The 16,849-nt window shown below is 45.0% G+C and overlaps 1 protein-coding gene across 1 annotated transcript in view; it reads left to right on the top strand.

Moving 5' to 3' along the window:
- The first annotated feature begins 7,879 nt into the window (after nucleotides 1–7,879).
- Nucleotides 7,880–16,849, top strand: part of ACTN3 (actinin alpha 3) — a 136,523-nt gene continuing 127,553 nt past the window's right edge. The window contains exon 1 of the mRNA XM_083165272.1: nucleotides 7,880–8,228. Within this exon, the coding sequence (XP_083021398.1) occupies nucleotides 8,097–8,228 (132 nt within the window). The 5' untranslated portion in view covers nucleotides 7,880–8,096. The remainder of the gene's footprint in view (nucleotides 8,229–16,849) is intronic.

Here is a 16,849-nt window from a genome sequence, read left to right as displayed (position 1 = left end):
TGCAGATTCCGTTACAGTGTCTTATATAGCGCAGCAGATTCCGTTACAGCGTCTTATATAGAGCAGCAGATTCCGTTACAGTGTCTTATATAGCGCAGCAGATTCCGTTACAGCGTCTTATATAGTGCAGCAGATTCCGTTACAGCGTCTTATATAGTGCAGCAGATTCCGTTACAGTGTCCTATATAGCGCAGCAGATTCTGTTACAGCGTCTTATATAGAGCAGCAGATTCCGTTACAGGTTTGTATATAGCGCAGCAGATTCTGTTACAGTGTCTTATATAGCGCAGCAGATTCCATTACAGCTTCTTATATAGCGCAGCAGATTCCATTACAGCTTCTTATATAGCGCAGCAGATTCCGTTACAGTGTCTTATATAGCGCAGCGTATTCCTTTACAGTGTCTTATATAGCGCAGCGTATTCCTTTACAGTGTCTTATATAGCGCAGCAGATTCCGTTACAGCGTCTTATATAGAGCAGCAGATTCCATTACAGTGTCTTATATACCGCTGCAGATTCCGTTACAGTGTCTTATATAGCGCAGCAGATTCCGTTACAGCGTCTTATTTAGCGCAGCAGATTCCGTTACAGTGTCTTATATAGCGCAGCAGATTCCGTTACAGCGTCTTATATAGCGCAGCAGATTCCGTTACAGTGTCTTATATAGTGCAGCAGATTCCATTACAGCGTCTTATATAGAGCAGCAGATTCCATTACAGTGTCTTATATACCGCTGCAGATTCCGTTACAGCGTCTTATATAGCGCAGCAGATTCCGTTACAGCGTCTTATATAGAGCAGCAGATTCCGTTACAGCGTCTTATATAGCGCAGCAGATTCCGTTACAGCGTCTTATATGGTGCAGCAGATTCCGTTACAGTGTCTTATATAGCGCAGCAGATTCTGTTACAGTGTCTTATATAGCGCAGCAGATTCCATTACAGCTTCTTATATAGCGCAGCAGATTCCATTACAGCTTCTTATATAGCGCAGCAGATTCCGTTACAGTGTCTTATATAGCGCAGCGTATTCCTTTACAGTGTCTTATATAGCGCAGCAGATTCCGTTACAGCGTCTTATATAGAGCAGCAGATTCCATTACAGTGTCTTATATACCGCTGCAGATTCCGTTACAGTGTCTTATATAGCGCAGCAGATTCCGTTACAGCGTCTTATATAGAGCAGCAGATTCCGTTACAGTGTCTTATATAGCGCAGCAGATTCCGTTACAACGTCTTATATAGTGCAGCAGATTCCGTTACAGCGTCTTATATAGTGCAGCAGATTCCGTTACAGCGTCTTATATAGTGCAGCAGATTCCGTTACAGTGTCCTATATAGCGCAGCAGATTCTGTTACAGCGTCTTATATAGAGCAGCAGATTCCGTTACAGGTTCTTATATAGTGCAGCAGATTCCGTTACAGTGTCTTATATAGCGCAGCAGATTCTGTTACAGTGTCTTATATAGCGCAGCAGATTCCATTACAGCTTCTTATATAGCGCAGCAGATTCCGTTACAGTGTCTTATATAGCGCAGCGTATTCCTTTACAGCGTCTTATATAGCGCAGCAGATTCCGTTACAGTGTCTTATATAGCGCAGCAGATTCCTTTACAGTGTCTTATATAGCGCAGCAGATTCCTTTACAGTGTCTTATATAGCGCAGCAGATTCCGTTACAGCGTCTTATATAGCGCAGCAGATTCCGTTACAGTGTCTTATATAAAGCAGCATATTCTGTTACAGTGTCTTATATAGCGCAGCAGATTCCTTTACAGTGTCTTATATAGCGCAGCAGATTCCGTTACAGCGTCTTATATAGCGCAGCAGATTCCGTTACAGCGTCTTATATAGAGCAGCAGTTTCCGTTACAGTGTCTTATATAGCGCAGCAGATTCCTTTACAGTGTCTTATATAGCGCAGCAGATTCCGTTACAGTGTCTTATATAGCGCAGCAGATTCCGTTACAGCGTCTTATATAGAGCAGCAGATTCCGTTACAGTGTCTTATATAGCGCAGCAGATTCCGTTGCAGCGTCTTATATAGTGCAGCAGATTCCTTTACAGTGTCTTATATAGCGCAGCAGATTCCGTTACAGTGTCTTATATAGTGCAGAAGATTCCGTTACAGCGTCTTATATAGTGCAGCAGATTCCGTTACAGCGTCTTATATAGTGCAGCAGATTCCGTTACAGTGTCCTATATAGCGCAGCAGATTCCGTTACAGCGTCTTATATAGAGCAGCAGATTCCGTTACAGGTTCTTATATAGTGCAGCAGATTCCGTTACAGTGTCTTATATAGCGCAGCAGATTCTGTTACAGTGTCTTATATAGCGCAGCAGATTCCATTACAGCTTCTTATACAGCGCAGCAGATTCCGTTACAGTGTCTTATATAGCGCAGCGTATTCCTTTACAGCGTCTTTTATATAGCGCAGCAGATTCCGTTACAGTGTCTTATATAGCGCAGCGTATTCTGTTACAGTGTCTTATATAGCGCAGCAGATTCCTTTACAAAGTCTTATATAGCGCAGCAGATTCCGTTACAGTGCCTTACTGTATATAGCGCAGCAGATTCCGTTACAGTGCCTTACTGTATATAGCGCAGCAGATTCCGTTACAGTGTCTTATATAGCGCAGCAGATTCTGTTACAGTGTCTTATATAGCGCAGCAGATTCCGTTACAGTGTCTTATATAGCGCAGCAGATTCTGTTACAGTTTCTTATATAGCGCAGCAGATTCCGTTACAAAGTCTTATATAGCGCAGCAGATTCCGTTACAGTGCCTTACTGTATATAGCGCAGCAGATTCCGTTACAGTGCCTTACTGTATATAGCGCAGCAGATTCCGTTACAGTGTCTTATATAGCGCAGCAGATTCTGTTACAGTGTCTTATATAGCGCAGCAGATTCCGTTACAGTGTCTTATATAGCGCAGCAGATTCCGTTACAGTGTCTTATATAGCGCAGCAGATTCTGTTACAGTGTCTTATATAGCGCAGCAGATTCCGTTACAGTGTCTTATATAGCGCAGCAGATTCCGTTACAGTGTCTTATATAGCGCAGCAGATTCCGTTACAGTGTCTTATATAGCGCAGCAGATTCTGTTACAGTTTCTTATATAGCGCAGCAGATTCCGTTACAGCGTCTTATATAGCGTAGCAGATTCCGTTACAGTGTCTTATATAGCGCAGCAGATTCCGTTGCGCGTTACAATAGTAGACAGTGACAAAACAAACTGGGTAACAGACAGACTTGGAGGTAGGAGGGCCCTGCTGCAAGCTTACAATTTATAGACTTATGTTCTAGTATGCCGTCAGTCGTCCTGAGGAAGGAGCTACGGCTCCAAAAATGTTGACATACTGTATGCACTGACTTTTTTTGCACAATGCTTTGACGTTTTAATACACTAATTTCTATTTGGAGAGTGCCGTCTCCTGTTTTCTTTCATTGGAAAACACTATGCTTCTATATTAACCATTCTGGAAGGCACCCCAAAACTATTACATTGGCTGGATCTGAATGCCGGCCCCTACCAATTCTATATTTATATAGATATATATATTTTTAGATCGATCGATCTATCTATCTAATCTATCTTTTTATATATATTTACATTATGCCTTTGATAAAGGACCTTTTTTTGATTGATTTGGTCCACCACATGTTCACACTTGGGACTGATTGTGTGCGTCTGAGCAGTTCACACAGCACTGGCCATGCCCTCACACCAACAAAAATTATGCCCTCAAAATTTTGGCGCGTGCCTGCGGCACGCGCATCTATACCTTTCTGTGCCTTTCTACGCAGTCAAAGTTGGGAGGTATGCATTAGGTGTGAGGGGCATTGCAATGTGAGGCATAATGTGTCAGGGGCATTACAGTCTGCAGCATACTATAGTATAGTTTTTTTTTTGTCTCGAGTAGCTCACGCTCAATTAGGGTTGGATACCACTGTATTAGTGCAATGTAGTTGTTTAGGGCCAGATTCTCTAAGCTTCAAAAGTGATAAAATGGAGAGTGATAAACAGACAGCCAATCAGCTCCTACCTGACATGTCACAGGCTGTGTTTGAAAAATGTCAGTCAGGAGCTGATTGGCTGGTTCTTTATCACTCTCCATTTTATCACTTTTGAAGCTTAGAGAATCTGGCCCTTATTCTGTCATGTCCGTGTATCTGGTCATTGGCAAGCAACAGAGTCTGTGTTGCTGTCTACTTTTGGTGAGGTCTGATGACGTCACCGAATGAACGTGACTGCTGAGAGTGGGAAGTTCTGTGTCCTAAAGGGCTTCTGATAGCTGTGATGGATGTGGTATTTATGTAAGCACTGATTATGCACTGTAAAATTTCAGGAAAACAAAGTTTCCCTTTTGATAAAGCTCTGAGAAAAGAGCATCCTTCCCTATCAGCAGACCCCGCCTCTCAGCAGACCCCGCCTCTCAGCAGCCCCCGCCTCTCAGCAGCCCCCGCCCCCTATTAGGGCTGCTTCCAAAAATTTCCCGGGCTGGTTTTCCAACCCAATCCGCCCCTGGTTCCTGGTGCCCTTTGGCAGCTGCTGGCCCTGTTTGAATGCTTTGAAAATATTTTGTTTCCACTTTCTGTCAGAAGTCGATATGCCTCATTAATAATAATAATAATAATAATAATACTAATAATAACACTTCCAATTTTCTGAAGCAAAGGACATTTTGTCACGGTCTGCCCGTGTCGCTTACCGGTCAGGGTGGTTCGGTGGGATCTGGTCCAGGCGCATGGTCCCTGGCGCTTGAGCAGGGCGGCAGGAGGGCTTGGGCAACCACCACTGTGCGTGGGTGGCGGTGCCCGCTCTGGCTGGTCGCCTTGTGTCGGCAGAGGGTTTCCTGGTCGGGATCCCGGCTCTGTTCCCTCGGTCTTGGCGGAAGTGATGGCGGGGCGGCGCCTGCAGTGCTCCCGGCCGCCTGTGGAGACTTCTCTGACACAGAGTAACATGAGGGAACTCAAGGTGAGCCGCAGCGTCTGCAGAAAGATGCCATTTTGTTGAAGTCCTCCAATAGCAACTCGGGGCTGAAGTCAGCAGCCTATCAGAGACTCCCCAGGGGGATAAAAGACTTCTGTTTGTAACAAGCTGGCGCCAGTGCTTCACTTGTCACTCCTTAGGGAAGTTCAGCGTCCTGTGCTCTTCTGACAACCTGTGCACCTCCAGCATCTTGCTTGGGTGCAATTTGCCCTGACTACCTGTGCACCTCCAGCGTCTTGCTTGGGTGCAATCTGACTACCTGTGCACCTCCAGTTTGGGTGCAACCTGCTACAGCCACCTGTGCACCTCCATTGTGGGTGCAACCTGCTACAGCCACCTGTGCACCTCCAGTTTGGGTGCAACCTGCTACAGCCTCCTGTGCACCTCCAGTTTGATTACAACTTGTTGCTGATTCCTGTGTATCTTCAGTTTCCTGTTATCTCTACCGTAACCAGTGGCGTAACTACCATGAGTGCAGGGGGTGCAGCTGCTATGGGGCCCGAGCTGTTTCCAGGGCCCGCAGCTCCCCCTGCACCCACTGAAGTCTGCCATCAATGTTCACCAGTTATCCCTCTCCCTGCCGGAGAGTGTGGTCAGTAGCAGAGCCTGCTCCTCCAGTCCTGGCCCGCAGAAGCAGCAGCCACAGAGGATGTAGCGGTGGCAGTGTCCTACCTCAGCCACCACAGTTTTCACTAGCGTAGCCTTATCAGGCCCCACTTCGGGCACCGTCCAAGACGCAATTCGCGGCAATTTAGGGGGCGGAGCTTAATGCCGGGAAGGCTCCGCCCCCATCAGAGACCTTTGGCTGACTGCTCAGGCAGGCTGCTTTTTTTGAGGTAATTAATTTTCTCTCTCCTCCCCTATTTCGTCCTTTACACCTTCACAATCACTCAATACAACTCTATCAATCCAAATGTATATGAAATAGCTGTCTGCTACTGTAAGTAGGGTCGGCTGACAAATTACTGTGGGTGTAAAACTGCTACTTCATTGTGTGCATGTGAGACACAGTGTCACTGTGAGTCTAAGTGTGTAACCCCTTCCCTTTTGTGTGACACTGTGCTTCCCTCCTCTCCCCACCTTGTGTGACACTGTATACCCCCTACCCCTGTGCCTGTGACACCCTATAACCCCCTCCTTAATGTATGTGACAGTATACACACCCCCTACCCCTGTATGTGTGTCTGTGTGTGTTACACCATGTACCCTCCTATGCCTGTGTGTTTGTGATGCCTTGTACCCCCAAACAACCTGTGCGTGTGTCACCCTATACACTGTACCTGTGTACCTCCACTGTAGAAGGGGGGCCCCTTAAAAATTTTGCTATGGGGCCCACCAAGTCCTAGTTACGCCCCTGACCGTAACTACTTCTGGGACTAATCTTATGTGCCAGTGTCTACGCGCTCCGAGCTCCTCCCAGGTCCCCGTATGAGAAGGACCTATATACGCCCTGCTACCTTCCGAGCCTCAACTGATCCTAATTGTCAACCGGGCCCACAGAATCCTCAGGTACTGACACATTTCTAGGCACACTTTCAACCCTGTCATCGAAACGTTCTATGTTCTGGTTTTAATTTAAATTAAATTATCTCTCTTAGAATTTGGTTAATCTCAAATGCAAATGTGTAGTGTTTCCATTAACATTTTGGGGAGCATTCATTGTGTTTCCAGAGATGGGAAGGGACCCATCTATTGGAAATATATACAGGCTGTTATGAGCTGCCTCTGACATAACTGTAGCCTGACTCATGTATGTGTGCAATCTCACGTGTCAAATAATTAGGCCATTATGTGAACTCACCTTAATTATTCACCAAGCACCTTATTTCTTTAGCACAAAATTAGGATGTTTCCCAGATCTGATATCTGCTTGCAAAATGACATGGTACACTAAGGGGTACATTTACTACTACTACTATTATTATTATTATTATTAATAATAATAATACTAATAATACTTTTATTTATATAGTGCTCTTTCTCCAATTGGACTCAAGGCACTTAACAGAGTGAATGTAATACAGTAAAGGAACAATGAAGTACAATAGTAAATTTAATTACTAAAATGGGGAATCTATCGAACCTAACGACCAATCAAATTTTACTTCTTATTTATTTAGCGTTTTCTAGAAGATAATTGATAGATTCTGATGGTTTGCCATGAGCAACATCCCATCTTCAATAGAACTATCATCTTAACAAATTTACCACTACGTGTCTAGATAAGCACTGCTGTCCCTATTACACACAAACCCATTCGCGCTCACCTGGTTTTCGCTATAATCTAACTTTACTAAGAATTAATTTTATAGATAAACTAAACTCCTCTATGTAGAGCAACAACTGATTTGATTTTTCCTATTTTTTTTCATCATTTCTGTACTCTTAAATGATGTAGATTCTTAGTTATAGATTAAAAAGAATCAGAAGTAACAAGCCTTCAACGCAGTATCAAAGTCACATACGTGCTATTTAGAGGGTCTGTTTGTTTTAGTGCTAGACTATTCTTGGACATTGAAAGTGCTTGCAATTTAAGAGTATGCCAGGGGTAGGGAAGAGAGCAAGGAGAGAGAAGTCTATTTCTGTATATGTGACATCATAGCAGATATCCCGTACAGTAGCTCAGAAAGATCTTAAGAGCTAGGAGTTACAAAGTGAAGTAGGTGACAAAGACCTTTAAAAATTAGGACTACAAATGTGATATGGTGCAAAAAAGTGTAATAACCCTATAAAAAAACTTTTGCCAAAACTCCCATGAAGCCTAAACTCATAGGGCAGATAGACCAGGAGGGATTTAGTGAGACCACCCACTCACCATTTATGGGTGGCTATATGACCACATGGTACCCAGCTGATAGTACTTATGGGCAATAGGTCACGTGTATCATTTTTGACCAGGGACAGCAGGCTGGAAGGAGGAAGCAAGAGGCTTAAAGAGGGGATTCCTGGTTAGAACTCCCAACTACACACCACTGCAATAAAGTGTTAATAAGCCATAACCTGCTGGCCAGGAGTTGCAGGATCTTTAATTCCAGACCCAAGAGTACTTACAGAGAGAGAGAGACAAAAAGAAGTGAGCGGAGGGGAAGGGAAAAAGCAAAGATGACTACCATTGACCCACATCTACAGTATACCAACTCATACAATATGACGGAAGAAGAATATATGATACAGGAAGATGACTGGGATAGAGACCTACTCCTGGATCCTGCATGGGAGAAGCAACAGAGAAAGGTAAAATCCTTTGGAATTTCTTCAATATTTTTTTTTTATGACTGGTGGCAGAAATTGTATACATATAATGAATGGAGTGTAACATTAGGAAAAAACTTGTTTATTCAGTCTGCAACAAATAGATGTGATTTTTACACTTTTATGGCTTTGGTTAAGAAAACAGTAGTGTTTTTTTTTTTGTGTACTCTAATAAAGCAGTAAGAATGTGTCAGACTGACTGTACCGTCTGCCTAACAGTCAGATTAACTGGTCACTGAACAGGTGCCTACACCAGACCTCTCCCACCCAACACATGCAGCACCCCTCCCTGTCCTTAGCCTAGTTCAAGATGTTCCACTGATGCTTTTTTTGGAAGGAGTGGGCTCAGCAAGTGTGATGGATAGTAACCAGCCCCTTCATTTCAGTTAGAAGCCTGCAAGGTGATCCTTGTAAGGGAGGGGGCATAGGGGTGGGAAAAGAGTGCTCTGCATCTGTGGTTTTGGGAGCAGCTGGACCCTTCTAATAACTCTATGAGAGATGATGCCTTATAGGTTAGTGACATTTTCAGTAGAAGGTGTCATCACGATGTGGAATGTATGAGGAGGGTGATCAGGTGGCAGAGCGGAGACTTTATCGTTGGGTTATGACTTCAACATACAGATATAGAGGCAAGGATGGCTATCAAATCTCTAGTGACATCAGTCTAGTCACTTTATCTGCAAGTGACAGAAATGTTTAGAATGGTGCTAAACAGTGTCTGATTCACTATACATAGGGAAGCCTCCAGTTTTCCACAGACATAATCAATCTAATGTTTTCTAAAACAGGTACACTAGCTGGGCTTAGCAGTAATTACCTTTAGATCTCTGTTATTTAAGAGGTCATTGTACTGCAATACACAATTACACCTACTACTGTACTACTGTGGTCTGGCGGCTGTAACCACAATGAAATCTAGGGATAAATGCAGAGATGTATACAGAACAATGGTTTATGTACATTTGCAAAGTTTAGTGAACTGCACATGTGCAGATGGGGTTCTGCATTGTCATTTTAAACAGGCCTGGGTCTGTTTGAGGGGCCCAAGTCTGCTCCTCCTTCCTCTGTTGCAAGGAGAGAATTAACTAATTGCCGCTACAGCAGACTCTCTCTCTCTCTCCATTCCAGCACGCGCTTCACACTATACCTCCCAACTGACTTTCTTTTCGTGGGAACATCCCATTTTTTTGGGACGTTCCCGTGTTCCGCCCAGGGCCTGCAGTGTCCCGGGGGGGGGGGGGGGGGGCAGTTGGGAGTCCCCCTGCCATCCATGTCATTCCTGCAGCCAGAGGGGCTAGGGGCATGACTAGCAGCTCACAGAGCCGCTGGTCAGGCCCCCACAGTGGCAAAAATGGGGCCTCGCTAGAGTATCATGGGTATAGGCCACGCCCCTTGCCGCTAGAACATTTCCCCAAAATTTTGGGCGTGCACCTTTGACACGTGCAGCGTCCCTCTTTCTGCTTCTCTAATGTTGGGAGGTATGTCACAGTGCTGTGTGCTGAGCGGGTGAGAGAGGCAGCTGCAGCGGCAGCCTGTCCTCTACTTCTACCTGCATGCGGGTCCTCCTCCCATTGGCCATGCCTCTTATTTTACTGGAACCCGGCTGACATGTCGGCTTCTCTGTTCAGGACTGTAGGAAGCTACTTCCTGCCTTTCACGCAGTCCAGTTGAACTTCTTGGGCTGCAGCCGATGCAGTCCATAGAAGCCGTGGATTACGCAGTCACACCATGATGTCTACGCATGTGCCAGCGCCGCCAAGAGGGGGGGGGAAGCGGGTACATTTTACCTGGGCTCGGGCCTGTCAGGGGGGCTCGAGACAGGACACACACTTTAAAAAAAATAACTTTATGTGGGAGGTGGGTGTGCCGGGCCAGCCGTGTAGCGGCGGCAGGAGTGCGGGCGGAGGCGGCCTGGCGCCGGGTGTAGCGTGAGATCAGCTGTCATTAACTGAATGTGTGTGAGTGTGCGGCTGCAGCTCAGCGGCAGCAGTCGTCCACCGCCGCTGCGGAGCTCTGCAGACACTCTCGCAAGATGATTATTTCATCATCTCTTGATTCTGTTTGTGTCTGCAGCAGCTGCAGCAACCTGGGACCGGATGCTGCATGTTGCCTGAAGGGGAAGATGTGTCTGTGCTATGGAGGAGCTCAGGAACACTGATTTCTAGCCAACCCTGTATAAAAGGCTGGCTGTTGTTCATCTTTATTAAGTAAGTTTTTCTGCCTGGCTATTAAATACATAGATACTGTGATTTGATGTGTGTGTATATATATATATATATATATATATATCACAGACAATAGTGTTATATAGCGCCCTTATACAATTTACTAGGTGATTCCTGTCTTTCCTTAACTTTATAAGACCATAATCGACATAAGTATTTTTCAAATAAAAAACATTTATTTAAAACATTTAAAACAAATCAAACTTTGTCTTGAGATTGAATCTTGTATCAGAATTTCTTTAGATTATGGATCACAATAGAAACCCTAAAAGGTTTTTTTTGAGTAGCTACTGCAGTATGTGAATTTAATGTGTTCGTCTTCAGTGTTGATTCAGTCATCATGTTATTGAATTCTTCGATGGTGCCGCTTCATACCAAGAAAATATCAGAATTTGATGTTTTTATACAACTTATCTTTGGTGAAGAAAAGATTAGTCTCCACATCCATCATGAAGGAATTAGCTTACGTGGGGGCTACATAAGCCCCCATCGCACATCCTTGTTGGATGTAGATATCCTTGTTTAAGACTAAGTAATTTCTAGTTAGTACCCAAGTTTAGTAATTCAAGAAACAATTCTGGGTCCGGTCCATTATACAAAGTATTGTTGGTTAAAAGTCTCTTAAATGCTGCCAGTCCTCGTGAATGCGAATGCGAAATACTTGTATAAAGATTGATAATGTCTATTGTACAGAGCAAAAGTTGTTGAGAGGTGAAGTCAATTTTGTGGAGTTCAGTGAGAAACATGCTGGTGTCTTTGAAATACGTGGTACCCGTCTGTATTAGGGCCTGTAGGTACGTGTCCAGATACTTAGAGACCGCATACATAAGTGAGCCTCTAGCGGCTATTATAGGTCTTCCAGGTGGTTTTATGAACTGTTTGTGAATTTTTGGCACCAGATACAGCACTGGGATCGTGGGCGATTGTGTTTATTAGAGACTGATGGTCCCGTTCTGTTATAGCTCTGGTGATTACTCCTTGTTTTAATACTTCGTTGAGCTCCCCGATGAACTGGTCAGTGGGGTCCACAGCTAGTTTTTTATATACAAAGGGGTCTCGAAGTTGGTTGTTTGCCTCCATCTTTGTGAGGTTTCTGTGGTTAGTCACCACATTCTTAGCCTCATTCTCTGAAATGCTTGTTATGATGGAGGTAAACGATTTAATTGCATTGTTAGTTGAGAGTGGATCAAATAAAATGGTGACATTTTAGGGGCTCTGCACACACTAAATGAACTGATAATAAATAGTGGAGATTTGGTTCATGAATTGATCAATGCATTTAAGCCTGCAGCCCCCTTCACGGGACCCCACTTTTTTGCAGGTCCTAACACTATCGCTGAAAATGGCTACAATACACATAGCTATCACATCAATGTTTGATTCCAGGCATGCTATCTGGTCTAAAGCTCACAGCACACTATGATTTTATATGTGAGCAGTTACCAACACACCTGTCACTAATCATCTAGGGAAATGGTTAACATAAGCTATGGAATCTTAGTTAAAACAGGGTGCATGAGAGAATGTGACCACAATAAGACTAATTTAAAAAATTAATCTAATAAACAATATATACACTATATACACCGAAGGGGGCTGCAGGCTTAAATGCATTGATCAATTCATGAACCAAATCTCCACTATTTATTATCAGTTAATTTAGTGTGTGCAGAGCCCTTACAATGTCTATATATTGGACAGGGAACTCAGTAGTTGAAAGGAGTTAGTGGGTGCGGTTTATCTCAACATTCCTATATATATATATATATATATATATATATATATATATATATATATATATATATATATATATATATATATATATATATCTAGAGAAAAACAGGTGTATCAATCAGTGCTAGTTTGCAGTCCAAAGTCCAGCAAATACAGGATTAAATCCACCCTAAAAAGAACACTAAGTCCCAATCCGGACTGCAGCTCACTCCAAACGATCCCAGGACTCATAGGATCAATAGACAATCTGCGAAAATACAATGAAAGAGGAGCGCTCCATAGTGTAAAGCTGTTGTTTTAATAAGCATAAAACCAATGCTCCGGTATAGTCAGAAATGGACTCGTACCGGATATAAAACAGGTGTGGGCTGGATACCACAAGGTGCAATATATACAAGCCAGGCAAAAGCTCCTACCACCGTCCGGGGCACTGCAGGCACATGCGCAACCTGCCGGGCTCACAGACTGCAAGACACGGCGTTCCGAGAGTCCTAGCAGGAACGGGGGAGGCAGGGGATGCCCGGCACAGAACGAGCTGTCGTCACCAAGCCCCGCCCTAACGCGTTTCGTATAAGAACTATACGTATAAGAACTTTCGTATTCACGCCCTCTGACGAAGTTCTTATACGAAACGCGTTAGGGCGGGGCTTGGTGACGACAGCTCAGTGGTTCCCTAACTGTCTGCCGTGGCACCCTGGGGTGCCTTGTGGGACTTGCAGGGGTGCCCTGGTTTGGTGGTCCAGGACTAATTAAAGTTTTGTTATGTCCATTATAATAGTCAAATTGTCGACAAACAGAAGTGAATCCTGTCCACATAACTGACCCTAAGGATGAGATTTAAACACAATTTATTTACCTTAATATTTGTTTTTGACTTTCTCAATAAGAAACCTTTAGCCTAGGAGTGCTGCGAAAACATTTCTGATGCTTCAAGTGCCGTGATTCGTGTACCCACCTTAAACATAACTAGAAAACTTTGGGCCTAATTCTGAGTTCCAAGCAAAGCAAATAAAAACAAGTACATTTGTACTTGGAGAAACAACATGGAGTGAGGCTGCTCATGCATGTAGATCACAAATGCTGGACAGATTACATTTCAAATTGTAATTTAGTTTGGTCATGCCTCTCTCAAATCTAATTTTATTTGTACAAAATAATTTTTGCCCGTGTGTATAGTTGGTTATTTCCGCTTTGCTCTCAACTCTCATTCAGGCCCTTTACTCCTACACACAGGTGGATCGGTGAGTAAATTACTGCAGGGGTTTGAACACATAAATGTGGCAGATCCCCTGGGGCTGCAGATTAGGGTGGCCAATCCCAGAATCGTAATCTGCGGGATGCTGGGATTTGGCCCTAAATTTTCCAGGATTGGAGTTTTCAATACAGGGATTTTGGACTTTGACTATACATGCGCAGTCTAATGCCGAGCAGCATCTCATCACCCACTCAGACACTGCCCGGCTGCTCCCTTTGCCGGCGCACCGATGCACTCCCGCACCCCTGTTCTGCCAACTCCCAGCCCATGTAAGTAAATGTGTGGTGCGGCTGTTATTTGGGGTGGCAGGGGTGTTTTTTTTATTAGGGTGGCCAGTCCCAAGATCCCGATATTCCCAGAATCCTGGGTTGAGCATTTTTCAGTTCAGGCCTTCCTAATTCCAACTAGTTAAACTAATGAACTGCATATCATATTTATCAATATTATTTATACTAAGATAATGTGAAGTCAGGAGTTCTCACAAGATTTTCACATTATTTACTGTGTAGCTCAGTGAATATATTTTCTCTGTGTGATAACTGTACTGCTTGTATTGCCTGCCTGGCTGTTGCGGCGTCCAGTGGCGCCACTGATGGCTGTCTAAGCACCCTGCAGCTCGCGAATATATGTTCCCTGTGTGAATAACTGTATGAATAAATGTTCCCGTGGCTCCACTATACATGTCCATCACCCTCCCCAGGGTACATGTAGCATATACCTGTATGTCTCATGTATATCTGTACTGTCACTTTTTTTAGTGTTACCTACCTGGCTGATGCACAGCAATCCAAATCAAATTCCTAGTATACGCAAGTATTGGCATATCTACTGATTGATGCAAGGTGTGCGGTGCACAGGGGCCCACCCTCCACTCATAAATGATACTTACCCCTCTGGATTCACGTGGCAGCAGGCACTACAGGCAGGAATCACCAAAAAAGGGGTGCACGTGCGCAGTAGAGATGTCGTTGGGACAGAAAGCCAGGGTCTACAGTGAGAGGAGGCAGGGCTGGCAACAGAAATCTTGGGGCCCCATACATTTTATCTTTGGGGCTCCCCACCCCATCAAATGCTATGAAGCCCCTCCCATGCTAGAACATAAACTGGACACTCTCCCTCATCCCACAGCCTGCGCTTTAACACACTGATGCACAGGGCGCTAGTAATGTTGGGGCCCGGGACTGACCTTCAGACCGGGCCCCCAGCGGCACCCCCCCCTTGCGCACGCCGGCACCCCCCCCTCCTCGCATGCAGCACTCCCCCCTCGCGCACGCCGGCACCCAGCCAATTACTATTATTTACCTGCGGTGGTGGCAGCACAGCATCTTCTCCCTCCGGGCGTCGGGACTCAGACAGAGCACTCACTGCACAGTGTAGCCTGCAGAGCGCCAAGCCCCTCTGTATCCTAGGCTCGGCGCTCTGCAGGCCGCACTGTGTATTGTACGTGCCTGTCCGCCAGCGCCGGGTGGCATTGTGTGGGTGCGGGGGTGCCATGCCACTGTGGGCAGCTGCCCGGGCCCCTCCAGAGGCCGTGGCCCAGGACAGCTGTACTCCTGGCACCCCCCTGTCGGCGGCCCTGCTGATGAACTCCCACACCCTGCGGCCTGCGCTCTATCACACTGACGCCCTCCCTCATCCTGCAGCCTGTGCTCTATCCCACTGATGCACTCCTATACCCTGTGGTTAGCATTCTATCACACCGATGAGCTCCATCCCCCTGCGACCTGTGCTCTATTGCAACCGACGCGCACCCTCACCCTGCGCTTACTCACCCTGTGGCCTGAGCTCTCAAACTGATGTGCTCCCTTATCCTGCGCTATATTACACCGACGCACACCCTCACCCTTTGGCATGCACTCTATCACACTGACGCACTCCCTCACCCTGTGCTCACTTAAGCTGTGGCCTGTGCTCTATTACACCAACACACTACCTCACTCTGTGGCCTGCGCTCTATTACACTGACATGCTCCCTCAGCCTGTACTCTGTCACACTGAAACGCATGTAAAAATCACAACGTGTATGGGCACCTTTACTAATCTATTTTATGCACATTAAGCTAAAAAACCCAACCTTAATTACATTACATACTAAGAACATTTTCTATGCGGATGAAGACAATACAATTGTTTCTCATTATAATTTCCAATCAAGGATTGGAAATCGGTTTAATAATCTTTATTTAGAAGTCATTCTAAACCGCCATTTAACTTTTCAAATAGTTTCCTGTGAGTGTTTGCATCAGAAATTGTCCCTATCCCTTGTCAGATGGCATGTCTCACCAGAAATCCTATTTCTAGGGCCTATTGCTTCCCTTTCAGATGAAAAGAATGACTAACATAGGACATTATTATATACAACAGTATGCAACATAATGGGTGACATTTAATGAGATGCGAAAATGTGATTTGTGCGATTTTTTTTGGCAAAAACATCCGTAATCGCCCATTATCACACTTTTTTATCCGGAATACGCACCTCAATAAATATGCAAATTCACGGCAAAATGCGATTTCAAAAAGTGCGATAATGGGTGAATTAAAAAAATTACTAAAAATAACATCCTATTAAATGTCACCCAATATGTGCAGTGTGAATCTGAATTCAGTATCTATGTATGTTGAAAGAAGGTGCTTGTTTCCTAGCAGGTCGCCCAGATTTCTTACGTACCCGAACGTAGTGAAATCGCATCGCATCACATAACGTTATAGTAGCATGCAATGCAATGCGATGCGATTTTCCCATTCCCGCACCCTGTCATTCCCGTCCCCTGTCAGATCCTCTCAGAAATCACTCTGAGGTGATATTCTGTCAGGAGAAGAAGCATACCTCAGAGCTGGTGGTGATTTATTGAGATTATTGAGAAAGTTATTGTGATTATTGAGATGGCTGCATCTATGACCATGTTCACGCTGCCTCAGATGGAGGAGGAGGCTATCGCCTTTTTTCAAGTACACAATCTCCTTCTGGTGGTGCAGAATTGTGCGAATGGCCACATTATCCGCCGTTCTGTGAAAGAATGCATGTGGCGCTGCCATGTGAAAGCGTGCCGGCTGAAGGTGAGCCTGAGAGCAGCTCACTGGATTCCTGGGTGCCGCTTGTCCTTTGTCACCCTGGTGCGCTTTATATACTCATGGGCCCAGGAGCTGACATCCATTGAGTTCTGTCAGCAGCAGCTGGACATTTCAAAAAAGACGGCTGCTTTATACAATAGATGGATGCGGGAGGTGTGTATGTTGGACCTCATGGCGCAGCCACATCGCCGTATCAGTGGTCCAGGCCACATCGTGGAGGTCGACGTGGTCATGTTCTTCAGGAGGAAAAATAATGTTGGCTGGATGTTCCCACAGCAGTGGGTTTTGGGGGGAATTTGCAGAGAAACGGGACA

Source organism: Crinia signifera, chromosome 11, assembly GCF_055691185.1.
Source record: "Crinia signifera chromosome 11, ASM5569118v1, whole genome shotgun sequence".
Lineage (NCBI taxonomy): Eukaryota > Metazoa > Chordata > Amphibia > Anura > Myobatrachidae > Crinia > Crinia signifera.
The sequence above is the reverse complement of the archived record's forward strand: the minus strand, read 5'-3'. Positions and strand labels throughout refer to the sequence as shown.